We start from the raw sequence: 23622 nt of genomic DNA, 5'->3' as shown, positions 1-23622 counted from the left end.
TGCAAAGAATCCTGCTTTGGAGAAATCAGAGACTGCAATTTAGCCATGGCGATTCATTCATCCCAGGGAACATTCAGGATCCTGTTTATTCTGGGAAAAGGCAGAATTCTCAGGGGTGTCATTCACGGAACATTTGAATGTTACTCAATTAGCCCATTTTTCTGGGCTTGTACAAGTGACAAACGGTCTCCAGGTTAGCATATCGGGTTAAGCCACAGAACGACGAAGCCAGGTGAAAACTAAGCAGACCTAGCAGGAGTGGCAGTGCAACCCCTAAGGCTATGATTGTTCTGCTTAAATGGGTTGTGTGAATACAGCCATTCATAACTCTGGATTGGCAGGCAAGGGTTGCTGAAGGAGCATTGACCAGGGAGAAATACAGTCTGTGCCGTAAGAGGGAGAAATTGCAAAAATCCTGGAGGGGAGGCAGGGGTGGGAGGGAAAGGTGTATAACCTAAACTAGAAGTTGGTCGTTCTCCACCTGGTTGTATTAGCATTTTTGTGAATGGAATGCTTGGGCTTTTCATATTGTGCAAAGATTTTTCTGGCTCGTAACTTCCTTAGGCGCTCAGAGTCAGTGGAAGAGCTTTGGGGCCATGAGAAATCGAGTAAATGGTTCAGGCTGGGCCTAAACATTTGTGAACTAGAGTCCATTGTACTCTGCAGCTTCTCTCTCTTTCTCCTTCCCTGTCTAGTCAACAGTTATATAGGTCTCTATTGACCAATGTCACCTATAGATTGATTTGTTGGAACGTTCAGTGCAATCCCACAGGAGTTGATTCCAAAATTAGTTCTCCCTTTGCTCAGATTTCCATTATGCTTAATAAGGCTTGACCCAAATAAGCCTACTTATTTCAGAGAGCTATCATTGTTTCCACTTTTCTGATTCCCCTCAACTGTTTGAAAAGCATGAGTAATGTGTAGTTTTCCCAAGGCCACTCATTTCTCAGGCTCCTTCCCACCGATGCTTTAATGGTGGTGGGATCTTGTGTTTATAACATTTACTAGCCCTCAATCTAGAAGTAACATTAACTGTATATTCCAATGCACATACAGATAAGGTTGGACCTTCAAACAGAACTTTAATTGAATCAAGCCTTCCAAACGAGGGGGTTGATCTGTCTGCATTGGTCTGATACAACCTGCTCAAGAGTTTGCTTTTAATATTTTATTTGCCTCCCAGGTAAACTTACAATGAATTTATACTTGAATATGACTCATTTTTCCCTTGGTATCTCTTTGTTTTTAATTCACCATGTAAGGTTTTCCCTGATCACAACTCCCCAACGTTTACATAGGAGCTATTTTACATAAGCTGTTTTCTTGAACAAACAAATAAAGGAACAGCTATTATGTTAGGTTGTAAAAAAGAAAAAAAAAAAGGAGGAGGAAGGAAGGAAGGAATGAAAAAAAAAGCATAGTATACAGTAATTGCCTTTAGCCTCCTCAAAAACCTGCCCAAGATATCTATTTAGGCTTTCTCATTGATTCCATTTCCATTACACAGAGTAAACAGTTGCTCAGAAGAAGAAAAAGAAAGGGGCCCTTTCTCCGAGGGCACTCCGAGCCTATTAAAATAAAGAAAAGCCTGTATTTGTTTAGCGTTATACAATTGCAAAAATTTCAGGCGTGTGCAAACTTGTCACTCAACTCGACTCGATTTATCACAGTCAAAATGCCTTGTCTCAGGAGCGGGGATCTTTGCCGAACACTATGTTAAACACTTCATCTTTCAAAAGAAAGAGGGAGCGAAGGAAGCCCAAACTTTTGATATTCCTGCATTCTTCCTCTTGTCTCTGTTAACATCAGGCTCTTGGCCTGAAAAGCAACCCCTGTGCGCACACCTACAGGCACACACACGTCTCCTTTTGTTTCCTTCTCATGGAAAAAACACAGGGGTGGCTTTAAATCGAACAGTCTTGAGATGAGGGTGGAAAAGGTATTTCTGAATCTCCAGGTGACCTTAGAGCAGGAGAGAACAATCAAGTCCAATGCTTCTCTTGATTTGTTTGGGCACCATAACTCCAGGGTGTCTTGGGGCAGCTTCAAATCTAAGCAGTTTAATATCTTAAGCTTACACTTTGGTGGATCACAACCCACTTCATCAGAAGGTCTTGTGTTTGAGTCAAAGTATGAGATGATTACATCTTTGCATCTCACTCCTGTGGATGAAGGTAGCTCTGTGTCTACAGAAAAGCTGCGTTACTTGGTTCAGCAGCCCCCACCTTGGTGGAATTAGGGTCAGATGATCCTTTGAACCTTCTTCTCACTGTTGTAGGAAGCTTATTCTTCCTCCTTCTGAATTTCTAGTGCTATGGACAACCTAGATGGCTTTTTAAGACTGGGGTTTCTCTCCCAGCACCCAACCTCAAAACAAATAAAATGACAGAAAGGGGCAAAGGTTTGATTAGGGTATTGTTTTCTGCTAAGGAACTACCAAGGAGAAAACCACACCCCCACCAACACTGACAGGGCAAGCTACTGTATATAAACAGGGAGCAAACTCCGCACTCATTCGGATTGATGATGTTACCTAGTTGGGTGATGAAACGTCTGCAAGCAAACAACCAAACTCAGAGCACCAAGGACTCCATAACACTAGACGTAGCTGAAGAACAAGTTCCAACCACCCTTGTCAACATGGAGGGAGTCCTCTGTAGCAACAGCTGGAAGACCAACTAGTTCTTTATCCTGTCCTAAAGGAGCAGAGGAGCCAAAACATTGGGGCAATCTGCCATTTTTAAAAGGGGGTTTCAGATTAGTGGGTGGAACCAGATGTCTCTGTAGCTCTACTTGAGAGTTCGAGCCATCCGGCTGTGCAGTGGTTCACGTTTACACCCTAGAGGCCACTGCCTAGAGTCCTGGAGATGTCACGCTGTCTGTGAGCTGACCAATTCTTGTCTTTTCTCCCCCGCTCCCATTTCCTGTTCTGTCGTTTGTTGCAGATACAGTGGAGAGTCGGCGGGAGTATGAGCGGGAATCAGCTAGTGGGACACCACTCCACGCAGATCCAACTCATCAGCAGCTCATGTCTCGGGTGTTAAGTCCGGCGCTCCCGGTTCCTGGTGGAGGGGGCTTGGTTCCACTCACTAGTCCAGCTGGAAGCCGGCCTAGTCCCCCGCACCACGAGCTGCGGCTGGAGCCATCTGCTTCCGAGCCTCTCCATCACCATCCTTACAAACATCCGGTCTCGGCCTACGACCATTATCTGGGAGCCAAGAGCCGACCAGCCCCCTATCCCTTGCCCAGTATCCGGGGACACAGTTACCACCACCATCATCACCACCACATGAATCCAGCAGCGGCGGCCGCAGCGGCGGCGGCCGCAGCTGCGGCCAACATGTATTCTTCAGCCGGAGCTCCCACCAGCTATGACTATGGACCGAGATAACCTCTTGGATGCAAGGTCCTTGAGCTCTGACTGACTCTTTGCATGGTGTGAATTGCTCGGTAGCATACCTTTGGGAAGAGTTCCCCGTTTCTGTGATGGGGGTGGGGGGATCGCCGTCATCCCTGGTGCACACATTTTCTCCTCTGCACCGTCTTCTCCCTTCCATCACCTTCTGCTGTTGGATGCATCGTTCAAGACTCCTGTTGTCTTTCCCATCCAGGGGACGAAATGCTTGGCCCGTGTTAGGGGCATATATGGCGAAGTGGCAGGAGTCTGGGGCTCTCCCGGACCTGCTTGGCATCTCCTGCCGCTGCGCTAGAAGGGCACCTTTCTCCTCTCCTCAGCCTTTCCCTGGACCCAGGGACGAGCAGCTGCACTTCCCCTTCTCCCTTGCTCGATCAACGAAGCATCATGGTGTTATTCCCTGCCTGGTTTAGCACCGACGCACTGCTATACCTGCTCGGTCTGCTGGACTGACGCCACTGGCAGTGCTGCTGCAAATTAGGCCAAACGTTGCAATGGGGAAGGCTGCAGACTCAGAAAGAAGGCAGAAACTCTGATTTCTTTGTGTTTCAAACCAGACCAAGAAAGTCTGCAGTGGTGGAAGTCCACCATTTGCAAGAACTAGGCAGCAGGATCTTGAAAGCCCTACCTGTAAAGCTCTCGAGTTTAATCCTTACCCTCCCAAAGCAGGATTGCTCTCTTTCTTTCTCCTCAAAAGGAGCAATCTCTGCTGTTGACGCTAGTTCTCACGATTCCTAGGCTGCAAAACCAGGAAGAGGCTTCACTGGGACATCTAGCATAGAAATCGGGGAGCCTTCACTCGGCTGTCCTCTGTTTCTCTGCTTTGTTTGTCCAGCGAGAAGCCCAATGGGCTGGTGATGCCTATAGGAATCGCTTTCTCCCTGCATCAGATTCCCCTTGTTGCTAGACAAGGAAAAAGCAGTGCTTCTAGCAGGAGTAGAGTTTGGTTTCCAGAGTCTTCCACAGAGCAAAAGATTAGTATGTTCCCCATCGCCTAGTTACCGTTCTTCCTAGTGGGGACCAATTCACCTACCAGGACGTGTTTTACAGGGAGGAGGTTGATGATCCGATCTCAGCTATCTCTGTTGGAAAGAACGTGGGAGCAGGTGATTGGGAAAGCAGCCTACTTCTGACCCTGGAGAGCTTTGCCAGTCAGAGTAGACCAATCTGGCCTACAAATATTCTGGCCTGGAAGAAGGCAGCTTCCTGCAAATCTCCCCAACATTACCAAGACCATTGGCAGCCGGGGCAATTTCTTAGTGCTTCAACACTGGCACTGGCTGCTGAGTGATGGGCACAGCTGACGATTGTCAGAGTCTGCATTCTCTCCTGACCTGCACACAGTTGTCATCCACAAGCATGTGCTTAGCATATGCAAGCACATGACTGGTATGGGCAGGGTGGGCCTGGACATGCCGACAGTGGCATCTCTTTGTCACCTGCCACACAGTCCCAAGGCTCTGTTTTGGGCTGGTCCCACGCCAACAGTGTCCCTTAGCTCTGGAACTCCCATTCTAACTAACCAGGCACAGAGGCAGCCCAGCCAACCCCACCAGGTTGGCTGACTTCCATGAACACTCACCATCCCAGCTGCGTATGAGGTCCGGTGAATGCAAGTGAAAACATTTCCCAAAAGGGGACCTCTGAAAGAACGTCCCCCAGAAGCAGCAGAGAAGGTGCTACTTCGGGAGATCCTTTCAGAACGGCAAGAGTCGTATTTATTTATTTATTTTTTGCGTAGGCTAGGGCGTGCTTTAGCATCCTTAAGCATCCCCCAAGGTGGAATAAAACTGAATCCGATGTCTCTCTGGATTGGCTGTTCCCTGGAACTGAGATCTTCCGTTCAAAGTATGCATTGAATTGAATTGCCCTCTTGGGGTGGGGGGAGGGAGAGGTATTATACTCCAAACTGCTCATCCCCCCTCTGTTTAGTTTCATGCAGCCTTTTATCTTGGTGCAAAACTGCATTTCAAGAAATCAGCTTGGACTTCCAGTAAGAGCTATGTCTTCTCTGCTGCCTACAGCTTAGGGGGGAGGTGGTAGGAGGAAAAAAGTGAAAGAGAGGAAAACAGAGTATCAGAGACGCCGGGAATCCCCCTCTATTTGTGGCTGTGACCCCTCCTCATTTTGCATCAATCCTGGTTGCCCTGTAACCCCCCGTAGGTGACTACTACAGAAAGAGAGCCCTAGATTTCTGTCTAGTAAGGTCCCGAGACTGCTCCTGGCCACTTGTAGCCTTCAAAAATGGTTCAACTACTGTATATCAATCAGAGGATTAAATTTCCATACTACGTTTTTCAAGAACGCCCATAATGCTGATTGGGACAGAGATGGTGTAAATAAATTACAGACTCGTAACATTAAAAGCAACCTCAAGGGCACATCTGGTTCACCTGCAACAGGGTCCCTGATAGGTTGGCCCTCTAATCTTTTTTTTTTAATTTGTTCATTTGGGTTCATGTTTTATCCTCCAAATTAAGATTGTTCCATTACATACGCAACCACTTTAAAATCAATGTTAGAAAGCAGCTTGTGCGAGACATCCCTTGTCCCAATTCTTGAAATCTTTAATTTGGGAGTTAAAATAGACTTTCCACTTTAAAAGACAGAATCATTTAACGCTGACTCCTGTGTTGTTTAAAAGTGTTTGGAATAGCAGTTTCATCCATCATTCAGATCATGCATGTCCCAAGCATTTTTCTGAATGGTAGAATTTGTCACATTCACACATTACGGGTTTGGGTTATACTTTAAATATACCTGCATGTGATGGCTGTTGGCCTTGATAATTTAAAACCAAATCACAGCATACAGAAGATCGGTTGCTATCTCTTTGCTATAACAGCAAGATGACATTTCTATTCTTGGAGATCATATATCCCATAATTGCAATACTTTTGCTGTTCAAGATCAGCTTAAACATCTGGCTCGCCAATGCTGGAAACTGGAAACTAAGATTAGATAGACCGAGACTTGGGTCTGATTCAGCAAATCTCTTTTTACGTTTTTTCCTTGTTTCTTGGCTAAGCCATAAATGAATTCCAAAGCTGCTTGGTCTGAATATGAGGTTTGTTGCATTCATTCTGACTCATTTTGACCTAGAGATTGAAGTTCTCTCCCTGCTGCACGATTGATTGATTGATTGATTGATTGATTGATGATGTGCCATCAAATTGTTTTTGACTCCTCGCGACCACATAGACTTCCTCCATGACAATCTGTCCCTAACTTGGTCCTTCAGGTCTCCCAACAGTGCCCCAATCACCATTGTAATTGAGTCCATCCACCTTGCTGCTGGTCATCCTCTTCTTCTCTTTCCTTCCACCTTTCCCAGCATTAGAGCCTTCTCCAGAGAGCTGGTCTTCACATAATGTGTCTGAAGTAGGATAATTTGAGCCTGGTCATTTATGCCTTGAGTGAGAACCCTGAGTTGATTTGTTCGATGATCCATCCGTTTGTCGTCTTAAGCTGTCCACAATATTCTCAGGAGTCTTCTCCAACACCAACGTTCAAAAGCATCAATACTCTTCCTATCCTGCTTGTTCAACTTTCACTTCCATGGAGGGTCACAGGGAATACCATGGCTTGCAAGATTCTGATCTCTGTAGGTATAGACCCATCACATTTCAGTATCTTTTCCAAGGCCTTCATGGCTGCTCTACCAAGTGCTAGTCTGCAGCATATTTCTTGACTGCTTGTTCCTTAACTGTTGATGGTTGATCCTACAAGGCAGAAGCTCTCCACTGCTTTGATATCTTCACTGTCCACTCCTCACTGATATCTCATTGTCAATTCACTGCTGCACAGCGGGATTCCCTAAACCAAAATACTTCTTTATATAGGTAGATCTTTCTGCTTTTTTTTTTTAAGGATGCATTCGTTTTGCAGAATAGAAGCCTTTATTTGTGATTCTGACATAGCCTAAACTTGCCCAGCTCTGGAAAAGAACTTCCTCTTGCTGTGCTCTTAATTCCACCCACTGCAGCTTCTTGTTCAAAGGGGTCTGTATTTCTCGCTTCTCCTCCCCACCCCCAAAATGCAGAGGCTTAAAGTCCCCGGATAATATCAGCAGCGAGGCGTGATATTTCTGAGGCTGCCTTCAGGACAGGTGCAGACAAAACCCAGCTGTAGCCTTTATAATTTTTGCATTGTTATCTTTGGTTTAGCAGTTGCAAAGCTGAAGAATACAATGACGGACAAACCTCACGCCGTAGAAACATATGGTGCAAAACGAGTTTTTTTTCCCTTGCAGTGACATTTGCCGTAGAATTCTTTCAAAATCTGCATATATTCTATGGGTCAAGAACTGTTTGGAAGAATTCTGGTGGAATATTGTCCTGTGTGCATCATAAACCCGAGAATGCACTTTCCATCTTGCTTTGCCTTGTTATCTCAAACTTTGTGGAAGGATTTTTCTCTCCCGAAATGGATCAGTGCCAAAGGTTTGAGTCAACCCTATTGTGACATTGCTATATTTATTATTATTATTATTATTATTATTATTATTATTATTATTATTATTATTCTTTTTGTTTTCCCCAAGTGATTATGCCGTTCCTGATGGTTCTTTTTTCTTTTATAGTTGCTGTGTAAAGAGAAAGGATGGAAAAATCAGTGCAACCAAAGAGTCGTATCTGCAAAATATGTAGATAATTTGTAGATATTTGTAGATATGTGTAGATAAAGTTACACGGGGGGGGGGGGGGAGGGAAGATGCCAGGCAATAACGTTTATAAACAGTATTCCTCTGACTTTTTTTTTTTATCTCTCGTTTTTTTCTTTACATGGGGGTTACTCGGTGCTTTTTCTGTGTTACAAAAATCAGCTCGGAGTTCTTCGCGTTAGCTGACAACTCATCTATCTTTCCTCGGTTGCAAGGAGATTGATTTAGATCAGGACAGCTTCAACCAAATGTTGGTCCTTCAAAGTTTCCCTCCCTCCTCCAAAGTATCCATAACGCTCCAAAACCCAGCATTCTCTAAAGATTCTCATTCTGCCGCTTTTGTTCATTGTAACAAGTCGTTTCGGGCTGCCTTGCTGTGGGCAACCTCTATTTTTTACATAGCCAAGGTGGCAGGCCCCATCCCTCTTGTGCATATCAAGGGCCTTAGTGGGAAGAAGAGGGCAGCCTTAAGAGGGAGGGACATTCCCACCCAAGGGAGAGCACCAAGTCTGGAAACGTCAGGGATCTTACCCAGCATTTTCATATCTGTGCTAAGCAATAGCGTTGAACCAAACTTTGTAAAGTCTCTCTCCAAACCCGCTGCTCAGAGCACTGAGGTGGCCATGGAAATGTCCCAGAAGTGACTTTTCTCTGTAGACCTATATGTTCAGAAGACCAGGAAAGGCCTTCACAGAGATTGCACTCAGCTTTTGAGAATCAACAAGCACCACTTCAGAGGACATTGTGTTTGTCTTGCTCTCCTGGCTTTCCACAGCCTAGGAAAGGTCAAGAGACCAAAGACTGTGATGTCAAAAGGACATTCCCATCACACTTTCTGAAAGCAACCTGCCAAGAAGAATGGAAGCCACCAGAAAATGGCAAACAGAGTCCATTCCTCTTGTTTCCTTCTTTGGTCAATATTCATGTTGTATAGATCAGCCCATTTGGTTAGTTTATGACTCAAAGCATTGCGTGGATTCCCAAAATGGGTTAGTTTAGTAATTGCATTGTATAATTTGTGCATAGGTAGTCAATGGTAGCTAGATTCTTTAAAATGCTGAGCCATAAACTGCCCAAATATATATGTGTTAATTCTAAAGTGTCGTGTGAACCTAGCCAGTTCTGATAAGGGTCAGGCTTTGGAGCAACCCTAACATCTCTCCTGTGCTTGCGATTGTGTTTTCTTCTCAAAGAATAACTTGAGCAAACGTGGCGTTGTAGGCAAAGGGAAACTAATGCTTTACCATGATACATCACAGGAGAACCTCAACTAAGTTTTATCATGCTTCACTTGAATTTGTTAATCTGAAGGCAAACCAAGATGGATTCCCAGTATTCTTTTCTAGTTCAAAGCAATGCATACTGGCTAAGGAGCAGCTTTGCTATGTAGGATGCACAGGAACAGAGATGGGAAGCCCGTTAATTGCACCTATTAGCAACTGTGTGAGTTGATAATAGGCGCAATTAACTTTTTGCCACTTCAAAAAAGAACATTTTGTCTGGCATCTCTTTTCTGTGTTGCTCTTGCTGAAAGATGTTCACAGGAGGATAACAATGATGCAGTGACTTGAGGACGTGCCATATGAGAACAAACTGAAGGAACTTGAGATGTTCAGTCTCAGGAAGACTAGAGACATGATATCAGTTTCTGGGTACATAAAGGAATACTACAGAGAATATGGTCAGGAACTCTTTTTCATTGCCATTGAAACTAGAACCAGAAATAAAGGGTAGAAGTTGGGTCTACCTAGATTCCATTTAAATATAAGGAAAAGGTTCTTGATGGTAAACTCCAGCCAAACATGGAACAATCTACTTATGAAGGTTGTGGCTGCTCCATCTTGGGAGGATTTTAAGAAGAATCTGGACAGCCACATCTCAAGAGAGGTTTCCTTAGTTTTCCTGCATATTGCAAAGAGTCAGATTATACGGTCCGGGTGGTTCCTTCTAACTCTACAGTTCCATGAGTTCATGATGATAAAGATGCACCAGACATGAACATTGCTTTAGAACAGAACAGATGGTTGGTCCATAAAACCTGTTCTTGTCTACTCAGATTGGTTTCCCAGGACTTTTTCTCCATCACCCAAGACTTTCCATGGGACAGTGGACTTAGGACTTCCTGCCCTTAGGCCATAGGTCGGAGAGGGCCTTTTTGTGATGACTCTACATTACAACTGGCCAACACATTACACATAGTACATCTGAACCCAGCCAATTTCATCCGTAATCCATAGTTTTCTGGCTTAGCCTGTATCCTATTGGACCTTACTCCACGAACCACGACCTCAGGCACAATATGAACCAAATCTATCTGTTCCTTGAGAGATTACCCTAGTCAAAATGGTGGAGTGTTTTTGTGTGACAGAGAAAGAATGAGCAAGAAAAACACAGGGAGATCCCCAGAGCTATCGGAGGAGTGGAGGAAGTCAATCAATAGTAAATCAATCAATCAATGTTGAAATAAATAAATCCATACACTCTCTCCTGATATATAGACATTGAAAACTGGGGCGGGGGGGATTGGTTCATTTAGCCCTGTTTTCTTACTGATCTGTTTAGGATGAATTCTGTTGGTATTTCATGAACATGGAGAAATGTAGCTTCTTCGCATAACCTGAATGTGCAGCCAGCGAGAACCTGTGCCACTCTCTTGATCGTGCGGTTGGGTGCTAAGTTAACCCAGGTTTTGTCTTGGTGGCACCTCGGTGTTTAAATGGGTTTTCAAACGAGGCACAGATGTTTGGGTAATCAACCGATGCGATTCCATCTCGTAGCCTATGACATCCAAACAGTTTGTATATGTCACGTTTGTTTTGCATAGATGGACGGCGGGTTTGGCTGACCCATCTGTGACTAAATGAAGATAAATGGGGGCCTTTCCTTATCCCATATGGGAAATTAGGTGTGTTTCGAGATTTTGGCAAAGAAAAGCTTACATTTAAAGAATGACAATGCACCATGCACATTTTCCCCATTGAATATATACTTTGAAACGACTAGCTGAGGATGGGACATGGGGGGGAAAAAAGACATTTGACAGGTACAGAAATTCTAGGTGCAGAATTTCCTGATTACTGTATGTACAAAAACCAGGCTGCAAAAAACAAAGGATTGGACTTGCCTACATTCTTCTTTTTTTTTTTTAAATGACAAAAATCCCCCTGGCTAATCTGTATACCAGACAGAAGTCTTTTCCCGGCAAGGATGTTTCATGTTCGAAAGGAACGTGATCTTGAAAGGATCAGATCAAATTCTGAAAGCTGACCAGCTTAAAAAGAAAGAGCAAAATGATAGGGAAAATAAAATGTTGGCAAGCTCTGCAAGTCTGTTGTGAAAATGATCCACGGAAGTCTTTGTTTTATTTAAGTGTTCCAGGGAGATGAAGGTAGACCGGTGTACGAAACAGAAACGCTCTTGACGTGAACCAGAGCTCTAAAACAGGCACACACAATGTTTTCCAAGAAGGGTGGTGGTCACACCCATTCACACATATTGTCCAAGGGAGTGGAGTAGCCCTCTTTCCAACTAACCAATTTTATTCGATGGCATCCACTCTCGTGAGCTGCCCTTCTGCCTTTTAATAATATTCATTCTTCTAAAAAGCCGCGACCACATTCCTTCTGATTTTTGACTGCCGTGGAGCCCTGCAAAGTCATGCAGATTGGCCATTCTTTTAAAGTACCGTATAAAATGGCTCGTCTTTTTTTGTGTCTACCACGGAGAGCGTATTTTAAAACAAGCTTGTCCCAGAGCAACTCCTGGCAATTGGCATTAACGAGGTCTTGAGTTGTAATCTGCCGCTTGGAAAACCTTGCTAAGTGTTTTTTTAAAGGAGGAAGGGTCAACAATTATCCACCTTTTGAGCCCTAACTTTAGATCAGTGTTTCTCAGTCTCAGAGACTTTAAGACCTGTGGACTTCAACTCCCAGAATTCCCCAGCCATAGCATACAACCCCCTCCCCAGTTTGAACCAGTTCAAAACCCACCCAAGTCTTTTGCTCTTCGCTTTCTGTAATCCACAACTGCCCAGATGTGCCTGAAACAACTCTACTTACTCCCAGCCTATGCTGGCTGGGGAGGATGGGAATGGTAGTATTTCAAAACCTCTAACTGCCTTTAAGGAGAAGAGACAAGAACTCCAAAAGGTGTTGAGGGACGGAGTTTCCTGAAGTCCTTGAAGCACCAACTCACATATTTCTCTTATTCCAGCAACTTTATTAGATGTCTTTGATTCCCTTCCTGTTCCTGCGTTGCAGGCTACTTCAAACCAGATGGGCCAGTGAGATAAAGCAAGATATATTTCAATATCTTTATCTGTCGAGCGCCAAGCCATGCAGATGGGCAAAGGCGCAAAGGTGGAGTTGGGAGAAAGGAGTGAACCAATCAAATACAAATGAACTATAAATGGCAGACTTTATTTTGCAGGTTATCAAAGCACGGCTGCAAACTTGAATGATCGAGGATGGGTTCTTAGATGCTGCAAGTCAAGCCAAGATTGGCCTTTGTACCCAGTCTTGAAGATTTCCTTTTACCTTCATTTATTGTGGGGTGTTTTTGACAGGGCATTCAGAAACTTTTGCAAACAGCTTAGTCTTGCCCCTTTTCTTCCACCTTCTTCAGAGGGGGGATGACTTCAGAATCCAGGAGGCTGGGAATGGAAGGAGCAGGAAAGCAAACCATTTTATTTTTATTTATTTTTAGTTATACATTGCATTTATACAGCCACCCATCTCACACAAGGTGGCTCTGGGCGGTGTACAATTAAAATAAAATGGCAAGTGAATCAAAACAGGCATTATAAAAAGATAAACATTATTATTAGAATAAAAACATGATCGTGCATTTAAAAAAATCGATCTTAAAATATACAAATCCCGCAGAGAGAGCAGAATATCAATTCAAATTAAATGGGGATCCGACTGAGAATCATACTGTCTGTAGGCCCAGTGCTTAACCCAGTCAGTTAAAAACCAAGTTCCTGCATTCACACAACAGACCAAGCTTGGTTAGTTTTCATTCTGTTTAGCTCTTTTGTACGGTTGGCTGGACCTCTTGGGAGAACCTAATCTATGTTATCCAGTAGTAATGTGTGGCTGTGAGAGCTGGACCATAAAAAAGGCCGAGCGCCGAAGAATTGATGCCTTTGAACTGTGGTGCTGGAGAAGACTCTTGAGAGTCCCCTGGACTGCTAGGAGGTCAAATCAGTCAATCTTAAAGGAAATCAACCCTGATTGCTCATTGGAAGGATCGATAATGAAGCTCAAGCTCAGATATTTTGGTCACCTAATGCGAAGAGAGATCTCTTTGGAGAAGACCCTGATGCTGGGAAAGATTGAAGGCAAAAGGAGAAGAGGACGGCAGAGGATGAGATGGTTAGATAGCATCACTGAAGCAATGAGCATGAAACTGAGCAAACTCAGGGAGGCAGTGAAGGACAGGAAGGCCTGGCGCAATATGGTTCATGGGGTCACAAAGAGTCGGACACGACTTAACGACTAAACAACAACAACAATCTATGTTATTGTATGATTCATTTATGATTCAGTGTGTTGTGCAGCCCCCCAAAGGGGGCAATTCAGAAGCCATTGGGCAACTGTGGGATCGATCCCGTACATTATGCATCTATGAAAGTTGAAGTCAATGGCTGCAGGGCGGCTGTTTTCATTTGCTGAAACAGGAAGATGTTCAGGAGAAGAAAGAGAAAGGATCACAGGTTACCTGCCAAGCCAGCCTTTGGCATAAGGCAGGATGAGCTCAGCACATTATGGAGCTTGGGAAGTGATTGAGGCTAATGCTATTCTCTGGGCCTCCTAGCTGGATGGATTTCATGGATCTATCCTTCCCCAAGCTGCAGTTTGCTCCTAGGGAAAGTGCTTTAAGGAACAGGGCAACCCCTCTGGGTTGTAATAACTCAAATGTGGCTTCGAGGGCAGCAAAGAGGTACAGAAGACTCTCTTTGCTGCCATCTCGTAGACATTTGGATTTCTGCAGACCAGGTCTGGTGATGCTATCATCCTCAAGCCGAGATTTCTCCCACCAACCCAGTTTGGAGAAGGAGTTCCTGCTCAGCTCCAGTGCCAGCCTTAGAGGCTCAGCCAGCTGTCAAGTGTGTAAGGTAAAGTCTCCCTCAACTGCTGGAGGCATCATGGGCACATCCATCCAGTTTTCTTGGTAGGAGTATGGACATGGATTTCTACTCCTTTCTTCCAGTATGTTTTTCCAACTTTGCATTCAGGTCTGCAACTCAGAGATTTCTTAGTCCTCCATCCAAAATACTAGTCAGGACTAGCCAGACTTAGCTTCTGAGCTTAGCCAAGGTTAGCTAAGGGCTGTCATAATCAAAGTCTAGATGGTGGTCTTCCATCTAAGTATCTGTCAGGGCTAGCCCAGCTTAGCTTGTGAATCCAGACAAGGTGAGGCAGATGCTGCCATCTACTGACCATATAAAGTACCTGCCTAATGAACCAAGAGCAGGACCTCTCAAAAATAAAAGCCTACTAGTGAGTAAGGCTCTCCTCAAGAGTAGGAACACTGCCAGAACATGTCTAATAATCTGCAGCTGAACTTTGGGTGGTGGCTTAAGTGGTTGGGTTTAAAAGCTTTCAGTTGGAAAAGACCAACTCTTTTGATGAGGGGTATTCCAAGACAAGCAGAACGTTGAGCAAGGAAGGGATGAAGACTAGTTACTCTGGTAAGTTGATAGATGGGTTTCTAGGAAAGGAAGGAGGGGATGTAGGCTAGATTCATGTATCTTGATTGGTGGTTTGGGCTTGGCTTGGGTGTTGTGTGAATTGTACCATCCTGGTTGATAAACCTTGGGTGATAGCTTAGTGTGCTGTGGGATCCCAGCCAATTGTGGCATGCCAACTATGGTTTAGATTCATGGTGTTTGAACTCACCTAATTGTAGTTCACCCAATCAACCATGGTTTAGAAACCCTGGTTCAGCATGAGGTGTGAAATGAGTGTTGAGTGCATTATTCTAGGTCACAGATCCCCTTCCTTCCTTCCTTCTGCAAAGGGAAAATGGGGAGGAGGGCACAGAATCTCCAAGAAGCCTTCAATGCCATGGTGGGTCCTTTGAAAACCAGCCCACAGTGAAGCCAGTTCTTTAATTTGGCTGGTGTCCCAGTTCCTTGAGGTTCACATGTCTTCTGGGCAGAAGCAATCCAAACAAGTTCAAATAGGGCACTGCAGCTGGTATGAAATTAGAGACCATTATTCCTCATGATTCATGAGAATCATGGACATTTGAATCTTAGTTGTGCATGCAAGAGTCAGCTGATTTGGCCCAGTTTCTACTGATGCCTAATTTTATTATTTCAAAGCGCCTTATAATAATCTCCTTCATCACAGGGAAGCCTGGTTTGTTAGTGCAAACTGTTAATAATCACTATTGGTTTACCACAATGTACCGCAGTACGTGATTGGCATTGAGGCATATTAACAATCTTGATGTTTTTTTTCCCCTCCCAGCCACAGATCGGAATGGTGTCGTCTTGGCTCTTGAAAAAGGGCTGTTGGTGTTTTGTTTCTCTGACCAGGTTGTTTTTGCACCCTCTGTAATATACCAGCACGACAGCATTCCTAAGATGTCAGCTTTATTTTTAAAATGTTTTTATTACACGCTCAGCTGAAAGATACTGAGCCATTTCAATGCATGACGGAAATATTGATGGAATACTATGGTGGTGTTCGTGCTGTATGTTAGACACAACATTATTTAAGCACATTTGTTATAGCCACTCGGCTCCAATAGATTCTGGGTGGTGCAGAAAAACCAAAAAGACCATAGAAACAATTAAAACATAAAACCACACACACAGCCCGGACATTTGTTGCCAAGCTCTGGTTAAGCCATAACTATGGGGAAAAGAGAAAGTGAGGTTGTATGAACTTTCTACCTTAAACAATGGATCAGCTTAACTAAGAAGCAGCCTAGCTCTAGATAGATCTGGTCTTGCCTAGGGCTAAACTAATGTTATTCAATCAACTAGTTTTGCTCAGGTGGCATAAATTAGAATTAGTTGACTCTTGTTGCTACCAAGACTAAGACGACAACATCCTAGAAAGACCTCATAAGTAACGGTCTCTCTAGCAGACCCTGCATCTATCTTCTCTATAGTTTTTCCTCCACCATCACTGCCATGTTTTTTTTGGGGGGGGGGGAAAGGAGTGGTAAGCCTGTCTGCAGTGTCATTGAATCTGATGACCACACCGCCAATTTTATTTTGCTTTTCTCCCGGTGGGCAAGGCAAGAATTGGGAAGAGAAGCGGGTGACCTTTATGGATGTATAAAATCTGCTTTTCAGAGATGGCTAATCTGGCTGAGCAGGGATGGTTAATGGCTTTTTGGGAAAGTAATCTTCCAAACTGGACTGTCAGGTTGAACATGACCTTAGTCATCTTATTCATACAATTAATGTAATGTAGTTGAGATTGAAAAGATCATTTTTTTCCCCTTCTGCTTCTTTCCAGTTTTTGGAGAGTGAGATTGAAAAGATCTTTTTTTTTTTTTCCTTCTGCTTCTTTTCAGTTTTTGGAGTGTGCTTTCTCGGCAGGGTTATTTAAAGATAGGTAGATGGATGGATAATAGACTCAGTTTCCCAGCCATGTCTGCTCCAGTGGTTAACCTTGCAACCACTGGGGAAAAGTGTGTGCGTTACTGTAGTTGTAAGTACAAAAACAGTAAAACAATAAAGTACACCACCAATACACACTCATTAAGAAGAAAGGCATTTGTTGACTGAATTAAACCTTGAACACATGGAATTGGGTTAGTTGATCGTTCCAATGAGTCTATAAAGGGCCAGTTCAAAGTGAATTTCTTCCTTCCCTCGGTTGTGGAGAAAAAAATCGCTGTAAAATAAGCACAACCCCCAGTCTCCAAAAAGGTGGGATATCAGGAGGTTGTTGCTAAACTGAATGTGCCATGTACAGAATTCTTGCCTGCAGATTGAGATTTGGGAAGCTGTTTCAACACATTGGAGAGGGGGCCAAAGTACTGTTCTTAGATGCAGGCCTTCATCCTGTAGCGTCCATGGAGGGATTCAGACAACACATTGGGCTTAAATGTGACTAATTTTGTGGCTCACTGGCTGCTTTTTATACAACACACATAACCTGGTTATTGATTTAACCTATTTTCTGGGTTTGCACAGTACAGGGAACTCTAACCAAACTGGCTGGATTCCCACAACCTATTAAGCTGCAGAGTAGGTTTGGGCCAACCAAGCTAGCATTCTCTGTGTGCTGTTGCTAAGCCTTTGCTTGACTGGGTTAAGTTGGTTGCCTGAACTCAAGTTAGCTCGGTTAATCTTGGGTTAAGCCAGCTACCCACAGGTTAGTGTGTCCAAACCCAGCAAAGTTCCCGCTTGGGTTGTGTGAACCAGCACTGCAAATCTAGACGTTCTTTCTCTTTTCTTGGTCTTCCCTATGCTAGCCTCTGCGAATAATCTGAAAACTAAGCTGCCTGTTTCAAATACACCCATTTGTGTGGGGTTGCCTCCTAAAATTTTAATAGCCTGGGCTTGATCCCTCCCGGTGCCATTCATCAAGGGGCGTTGGGCATTTTAATGTATGAAAAGCTCACACTTAGGATAGTAGCGAGCTAATTCCAAGACAGTGAAGGCTTTTGCCCCTGTGATTAATGGTGTGAAATAGATCTGGCTGGGTTCGAAGCAGCGTGATTGCCGGTTGCTTTATTCCAGCTTTGCTGTAGAGCTCCGTTCGGTGGGAAACAAGCTTGATCCATTAGGAATCGTATGACCCCGATGAGCCACAGGGCTGGGGATCTTCCTTGAAACTGCAGCAATCCTTCCGTTAGTCCTCTTCTGAGTTGTCCAACCTAGAAAAACTGAGTATGCCAGTCATAGGTAACTTTGGGGGAGCAAGGCCCTTTGGGGGGTTTTGTATGTGAGGGAGCACTCTCAAAATGCTGCCGGGGAGATATGTGAATGGCTACCATAGTGGGTATAGCCAATCATGAAGCGCCCTGTTCCCTGAAGCCACCTCAGATGCTCTCTGCCCTCCCAGTGAGGTGTCTGTGGTTGCCTCCATAACATGGCTTCTGGAAAGCAATGTCTATTAGATAAAGGCTGTTATGGGGGATATAAATAATGGTTACACACCAATGTTAGGTCTCCTCTTCTAGCATCCCCTCCCTTACAGGAATTTTGTCTCTTCATCCTGCTTTTGTTTTTCTGGGTTCCATCTCTGGAACCTTTTGGAAGACCTAGAAATATCCCAGCTTGGAATCTTGGAGGTTGATCTCCACAGACTAGGCTCCATGACCATGTTGGGCCAATGGTCATATCTGAAATGTTTAGGATATGTCACAGGTCCTCTAGAATAGTGTTTCTCAACCTTAGCAACTTGAAGATGTGTGGACTTCAACTCCCAGAATTCCCCAATCACACATCTTCAAGTGGCCATGGTTGAGAAACACTGTCCTAGAGAATAGCTATCATGGACTTGCTGATCAACACACAGCAGCTGTGGTGGTGGCGGCGATACCCAGACACAGACAATTCATTTGCTAATTCCCTGCCCCCCTAGACCTCAAACTTACCTTAACTTTTTTGCGGGGCAGGAAGGTGCTCTCCCAAACAGAGATCTTCAAGGTGGTCACCCGTAAGTTTCATTTTTTCAAGGAAGTTTTGAGGCCCACTGAGGCTCAGAGGAATCGTTGGAAATAAATATGAAGCAGAAGACTGTTTCTTTTCTTTGTAGCCTGTCAACTTGTCTCTTAAAAGAGCTTCCAAGGGAGGCCCAGTGGCTCCCCAGGTGCCATAGCAAAGACCCAGGTAAAGCCAAAGTGCTGGTGGACTCACTTGAGTCACCAACCTGGCTTGCGTACCCTAACTTAGGCAGCTACATATAATCAAGGATAACCCCAAAGGATCTAATGCTTCTCTGGAAAATTCCTACCAGTGGCAGGGCCACTGCTATGCCTCCACCTGGCTGTCATCCTACAGGTCTCATTTGGAGAGGAATCTTGGAGCAACCCATGGTGAGATGGTAGGTCCCCATTATCTGCTGTCCATGCAGGAGCAGAGTCATGTTTGTATGTAAAAGATCACTACTTCCGTTCTGGAGACACCAGCTAGAGCTGGGGTGGGATTTTTCTTCTTCTTTTGCATTGAGGGTCCCATTCCTTCCCCCAGGGCCTCACAGCCCCCCACCCCACCAAAGAAAGCAAAATACGTCAACTGCCTTTCTGCCTCCTCTTTTTACTCCCTGGCTGCAGGCAAGGGAGAGAGACAATTACTGGTTTGAACTGGGCTTTTGCATTGTAATTTTGAAATTAGGCTGAACTTGAAGGCCGCTGGTTGCTCTTCTGAGGATCTCAGCAGGATTTGGATGGACAAGTTTGTCTGAACCTGCAGATCTGCAACAGCGACTAGCCCTAGAGGCTCAATGGCTTGACAGAATATAGCTTTTGTGCCCTGAATTGTCGGTCACAGCCCTTCTGCCTAAAACAAACCAACACAACAGACATTTAATTGCTTGGGCAATGCACTCTGTATGTAATTAGCATTCATTAGAATTTTTAAAAATGTCAAGAGAAAGCTGAAATGCAGGATTTCCTTCGCAGGATTGCAAAGAGATCGTTTATTTTTGAAGAAACCGAAAGGTAAGAGTTTCAGCACTCTAGGAGTTCAGAGAAACCTCAGATGCAGGCAAGTTTGGAAAGGTCTGAACAGGTTTTCCTGCATTTAAAGTATGCTCTGTTGACCATGCACTGAATGGGTGTTGCTATTTGGTAACTGTGAGTTTGGGGAGATAAACTGGAAAGAATGGCAGGCAATGTGAAGTGAGTTTTGCTGAATTTAAGATTTTTGGAAGCGCTATCTTTTTGAAGGAGCAAGCTACAGTGTGTAGGACTACTGTGGTGTGCAAAATGGGAGGTGGGGTTGGGTCAGGTTGGTTCAGCTGGGATCCAAGGTTCTTGCCCCCCTGCACACTTATTTTATAGATGTTTCCTCTTTTTTTAAACAGTGTTGCACCTCTTTTGGGGACCTCCATGACAGTTTTAGTCTATTTCCTGCAAACGGAGGACTCGACGTTGTTGATTTGGACAAAAGAGGCAGGAAGGTGGTAGATCGTCTATCCCTGATGTAAAAGACTGGGCCAGCTTTTCCCATCTGGCGATGTAATGGGCAGAAGGAATAACCTTGAGGAACAGGAGGAGGAAGAGCCACAGCCAAGCCAAGTCAGATAAAAGAAATCAGAGTCTGGGGCAGAAGTGTAATTTGAGAAAGCGTCTCAGATAAGACCTTCCCTAGTTCTCACCAAGATGGAGGGAGGAAGCACATTCAGACTTGCAAGATTGTTACCATAACCCAGTGTTTCTCAACCTTGGCAACTTTAAGGTGTGTGGACTTCAACTCTCAGAATTCTGGGAGTTGAAGTCTACACATCTTAAAGTTGATAAGGCTGAGAAACACTGCTAGAACCTTATAATAAAAGCAGTATTTGCTTCTGTGTCTTTGATTTTCGTGTTTGGTCTGCCTTGGAGGGCTGGCAGGGGTCTGCCAAGCATGAGGGCTTCTCTTCTGTCAGGAACTATGAAAGTTGAAGAAAGGATGAGAAAGGGAAATGCTGAATGCCAGTTCATACTTCCCCAATGAAAGGGAAATTCATGAGAATAGCTTCAGGACTGGCAGAATTCCTGCTTCTCTGGCTGTGTTCTGGGAAACATGCTCCAGGAATCAGATTTCATAATTGCTTTTGTCTCTCCCTAAAATACTCTCCCCCCTTCATGGATCACTGCCTTGTCGTGGCGAAGGGGCTTGCGTAACTCAGTGAAGCCATGAGCTATACCGTGCAGGGCCACCCAAGACGGACAGGTCATGACAGAGAGTTCTGACAAAATGTGGTCCACTGGAGAAGGAAATGGCAACCCACTCCAGTATCCTTGCCAAGAAAACCCCATGGACAATGTTAAAAGGCTAAAAGATATGATGCCGGAAGATGAGCCCCTCAGGTCGGAAGGTGTCCAATATGCTACTGGGGAAGAGCGGAGGGCATTTCCAAGTAGCTCCAGAAAGAGTGAAGCGGCTGGGCCAAAGCCGAAAGGACGTTCAGCTGTGGATGTATCTGGAAGCGAAAAGAAGGTCCGATGCTGTAAAGAACAATATTGTATAGGTACCTGGAATGTAAGATCTATGAACCAAGGCAAGCTGGATGTGGTCAAACATGAGATGACAAGATTGAACGTCGACATCTTGGGAATCAGCGAACTGAAATGGACGGGAATGGGTGAATTTAATTCGGGTGACCATTATATCTACTACTGTGGGCAAGAAACCCTTAGAAGAAATGGAGTTGCACTCATAGTCAGTAAGAGAGTGGGAAAGGCAGTAATGGGGTACAACCTCAAAAACGACAGAATGATCTCAGTGCGTATCCAAGGCAAACCATTCAATATCACAGTAATCCAAGTCTATGCCCCAACCACTGATGCCGAAGAAGCTGACGTTGACCGCTTCTATGAAGACCTACAACACCTTCTAGAACTAGCACCAAAAAAAGATGTCCTTTTCATCATAGGGGATTGGAATGCTAAAGTAGGAAGTCAAGGAGTAATCGGAATAACAGGCAAATTTGGCCTTGGAGTACAAAATGAAGCAGGGCAAAGGCTAATAGAGTTCTGTCAAGAGAACAAGCTAGTCATAGCAAACACTCTTTTCCAACAACACAAGAGACGACTCTACACATGGACATCACCAGATGGTCAATACCGAAACCAGATTGATTATATACTTTGCAGCCAAAGATGGAGAAGCTCTATACAGACAGCAAAAACAAGACCAGGAGCTGACTGTGGCTCAGATCATGAGCTTCTTACTGCAAAATTTAGGCTTAAATTGAAGAATGTAGGGAAAACCACTAGACCACTCAGGTATGACTTAGATCATATTCCTTGTGAGTACACAGTGAAGGTGATGAATAGATTTAGAGGATTAGATTTGGTAGACAGAGTGCCTGAAGAACTATGGACGGAGGTCCGTAACATTGTACAGGAGGCAGCAACTAAAACCATCCCAAAGAAAAAGAAATGCAAAAAAGCAAAATGGCTGTCTGATGAGGCTTTACAAATAGCTGTGGAAAGAAGGAATGCGAAAAGCAAGGGTGAAAGGGAAAGATATAAGCAACTGAATGCAGATTTCCAGAGAATAGCCAGGAGAGATAAGAAGGCCTTCTTAAATGAACAATGCAAAGAAATTGAGGAAAACAATAGAATGGGGAAGACTAGAGATCTCTACAAGAAAATTGGAGATATGAAAGGAACCTTTAGTGCAAAGATGGGCATGATAAAGGACAAAAAAGGCAGGGACCTAACAGAAGCAGAAGAGATTAAGAAGAGGTGGCAAGAATACACAGAAGAACTATACAAGAAAGATCTTAATGTCCCTGATGTCCACGCTGGTGTGATCACTGACCTTGAGCCAGACATCCTAGAGAGTGAAGTCAAGTGGGCCTTAGGAAGCATTGCTAACAACAAAGCTAGTGGAGATGACAGTATTCCAGCTGAGTTATTTAAAATACTAAAAGATGATGGTGTTAAAGTGCTGCACTCAATATGCCAGCAAGTTTGGAAAACGCAACAGTGGCCACGGGATTGGAAAAGGTCAGTTTACGTTCCAATTCCAAAGAAGGGCAACGCCAAAGAATGCTCAAACTATCGCACAATTGCACTCATTTCACATGCTAGCAAGGTTATGCTCAAAATCCTACAAGCTAGGCTTCAGCAATACATGAACCGAGAACTACCGGATGTACAAGCTGGGTTTCGAAGAGGCAGAGGAACTAGAGATCAAATCGCCAACATTTGCTGGATCATGGAGAAAGCACGAGAGTTCCAGAAAAATATCTACTTCTGCTTCATTGACTATGCAAAAGCCTTTGATTGTGTGGATCACAACAAACTGTGGCAAATTCTTAAAGAGATGGGAATACCAGACCACCTTACCTGTCTCCTGAGAAATCTGTATGCGGGCCAAGAAGCAACAGTTAGAACCGGTCATGGAACAACCGATTGGTTCAAAATAGGGAAAGGTGTACGACAAGGCTGTATACTGTCACCCTGCTTATTTAACCTATATGCAGAGTACATCATGAGAAATGCCAGGCTGGAAGAATCACAAGCCGGAATTAAGATTGCAGGGAGAATCATCAACAACCTCAGATATGCAGACGATACCACCCTAATGGCAGAAAGTGAAGAAGAACTAAAGAGCCTCTTGATGAGGGTGAAAGAGGAGAGTACAAAAGCTGGCTTGAAACTCAACATTAAAAAAACTAAGATCATGGCATCTGGACCCATCAATTCCTGGCAAATAGAAGGGGTAGAAATGGAAGCAGTAACAGACTTCATTTATTTGGGCTCCAAGATCACCGCAGACGGAGACTGCAGCCATGAAATTAAAAGACGCTTGCTCCTTGGGAGGAAAGCTATGGCAAGCCTAGATAGCATATTAAAAAGCAGAGACGTCACCTTGCCGACAAAGATCCGCATAGTCAAAGCTATGGTTTTT

The 23622-nt window shown here is 44.3% G+C and overlaps 2 protein-coding genes across 5 annotated transcripts in view; one reads left to right on the top strand and one right to left on the bottom strand.

Moving 5' to 3' along the window:
- TBX1 (T-box transcription factor 1) overlaps positions 1-8104 on the top strand; it is a 33749-nt gene extending 25645 nt beyond the window's left edge. For 2 of the 3 annotated variants that reach the window (XM_088135360.1, XM_088135358.1), the window contains exon 8: positions 2946-8104. In XM_088135360.1, the coding sequence (XP_087991486.1) occupies positions 2946-3391 (446 nt within the window). In that variant the 3' untranslated portion in view covers positions 3392-8104. The remainder of the gene's footprint in view (positions 1-2945) is intronic. The other variant, XM_088135359.1, reaches the window with a different exon arrangement.
- An 11461-nt stretch (positions 8105-19565) lies between these two features.
- GNB1L (G protein subunit beta 1 like) overlaps positions 19566-23622 on the bottom strand; it is a 39960-nt gene continuing 35903 nt past the window's right edge. For both annotated transcript variants that reach the window (XM_088135361.1, XM_025166620.2), the window contains one exon: positions 19566-20822. The gene's annotated coding sequence lies outside the window, so the exon portion shown is untranslated. The remainder of the gene's footprint in view (positions 20823-23622) is intronic.

This window comes from Python bivittatus, unplaced genomic scaffold, assembly GCF_059951505.1.
Source record: "Python bivittatus isolate LINGU-HERP-01145 unplaced genomic scaffold, Pbiv_v1 ctg000100_np1212, whole genome shotgun sequence".
Classification (NCBI taxonomy): Eukaryota; Metazoa; Chordata; class Lepidosauria; order Squamata; family Pythonidae; genus Python; species Python bivittatus.
The sequence above is the reverse complement of the archived record's forward strand: the minus strand, read 5'-3'. Positions and strand labels throughout refer to the sequence as shown.